The sequence below is a fragment of the Brassica napus genome, chromosome C2, assembly GCF_020379485.1.
Source record: "Brassica napus cultivar Da-Ae chromosome C2, Da-Ae, whole genome shotgun sequence".
Classification (NCBI taxonomy): Eukaryota; Viridiplantae; Streptophyta; class Magnoliopsida; order Brassicales; family Brassicaceae; genus Brassica; species Brassica napus.
The window spans coordinates 33,023,106-33,024,410 of NC_063445.1; the positions used below are offsets into that span (position 1 = coordinate 33,023,106).

At 40.6% G+C, this 1,305-nt stretch overlaps 1 protein-coding gene across 1 annotated transcript; it reads right to left on the reverse strand.

Annotated features, from left to right (window-relative positions):
- Window positions 1-473: 473 nt before the first annotated feature.
- LOC125582349 (uncharacterized protein DDB_G0286299-like) lies at window positions 474-1,067 on the reverse strand. Its single transcript, XM_048749007.1, has one exon. It carries the CDS (start codon window positions 1,065-1,067, stop codon window positions 474-476), a length of 594 nt encoding a protein of 197 aa, XP_048604964.1.
- Window positions 1,068-1,305: the final 238 nt, after the last annotated feature.

The following is a 1,305-nucleotide window of genomic DNA, read 5'->3' on the forward strand; positions in this document are numbered from 1 at the left end:
GGACCGACCGTCAGACAGGATGGGGCCCACAGGCCGAGAGAGCGGGCGTGGGTGGCCCATTAGCTGTGCGCGGTCGGGCGTTATAATTTTGTTCTCTCAAAACCAGCCCCTATAACATTAGCGTTAAATATAGCCAAAGCTCTGTGTTTTTGAACTGCTTCTTCATGTTCTTCCCTTAGTGCACCTTCTTTAGAAGCCTTTAATTGGTCAAAAGCAGCCAAATAGGTTTCTATACCAGAATCATATACTCTTTGATACTCAGTTTCTTCCACACTCTGCCAAAAAGAGGTTACTGTTGGCACGTCACCATTATTCAACGTTTCCAGACCAGAACCAAACTCCACTCTCAAACCTTCAAACAGAATCTGATCAAGTCTCTTCGCCGCTATAGAAATCTCTAGCTCGCGTTCTTTAAGATGTATGAACAACTGCATAGCAGAAATCTCTTCGGCTCTTTCCCTAAGCTTATGATTTTACTCTTCCATATCTGTGGCCTGTGAGGCTAACTCCATGTTCGCCCGCTTCAGCTCCTTTTGTAGGCTCTCATGCGTTAAGGAAACTTCATAGATTACTTCATTACTCTTACTATCTTTTTGCTTCTTCCTTTTATCCTTTGGATCTTTGGTAGACTTCTTCACCTCAGCCTCTCGATTCTCTGTTTTTATCTTTTCTTTACTTTTCTTCTTTTTCCTCTTAGGTTTGTGTGCTGTATTTCCCAGATCACAATCAACACGCCTTCTCTTTTTCTTAACTCTCTTAGAACCATCATCATCACTGTTGACGAATGCTTTCTCATGGTTTTGACATCCATCATTAACTTTGGAGCTTTCAGTGTTTAGTATCTCATCGCCATCGGATACCCTCTTGTGCTTCTTCTCCTTCTTCGATTTCTTTCCACCATCATCATCAGCTTCAGAATCATGCTTTTCAACACTTGCTTTCTTCTTCTTTATAGACTTGCGATCTCCGAGGGTTTCTTGAGATTGAACAGCAACTTTACTCGTCGTCGTCATCTCTTTATCCGTGTCAGACCCCGGCGATCCTAACTTGAACACATTCACCGCCATAACTATTACAATTCGCCGCGACGTTTGTTGCTCAAGTCCAATTTTAGGGTTTGAACAAAACAAACTTATTAGAGATCCAATATCGAACCTATAGCTATGTACCAAATATAGAATCACAATATATGAATCACAATTAAATTTAATAAGAATAACTCTCTTATTAATCTCTTAAGAGAAAAATAACTCAAAACTTCAAGCTCTCTCAATCTCTCAACTCATAAGTTATGTAACACCCTTG

Coding starts and splice junctions, on each gene's coding strand:
- LOC125582349 (XM_048749007.1), bottom strand. CDS start 1,067: ATGGCGGTGAATGTGTTCAAGTTAGGATCGCCGGGGTCTGACACGGAT.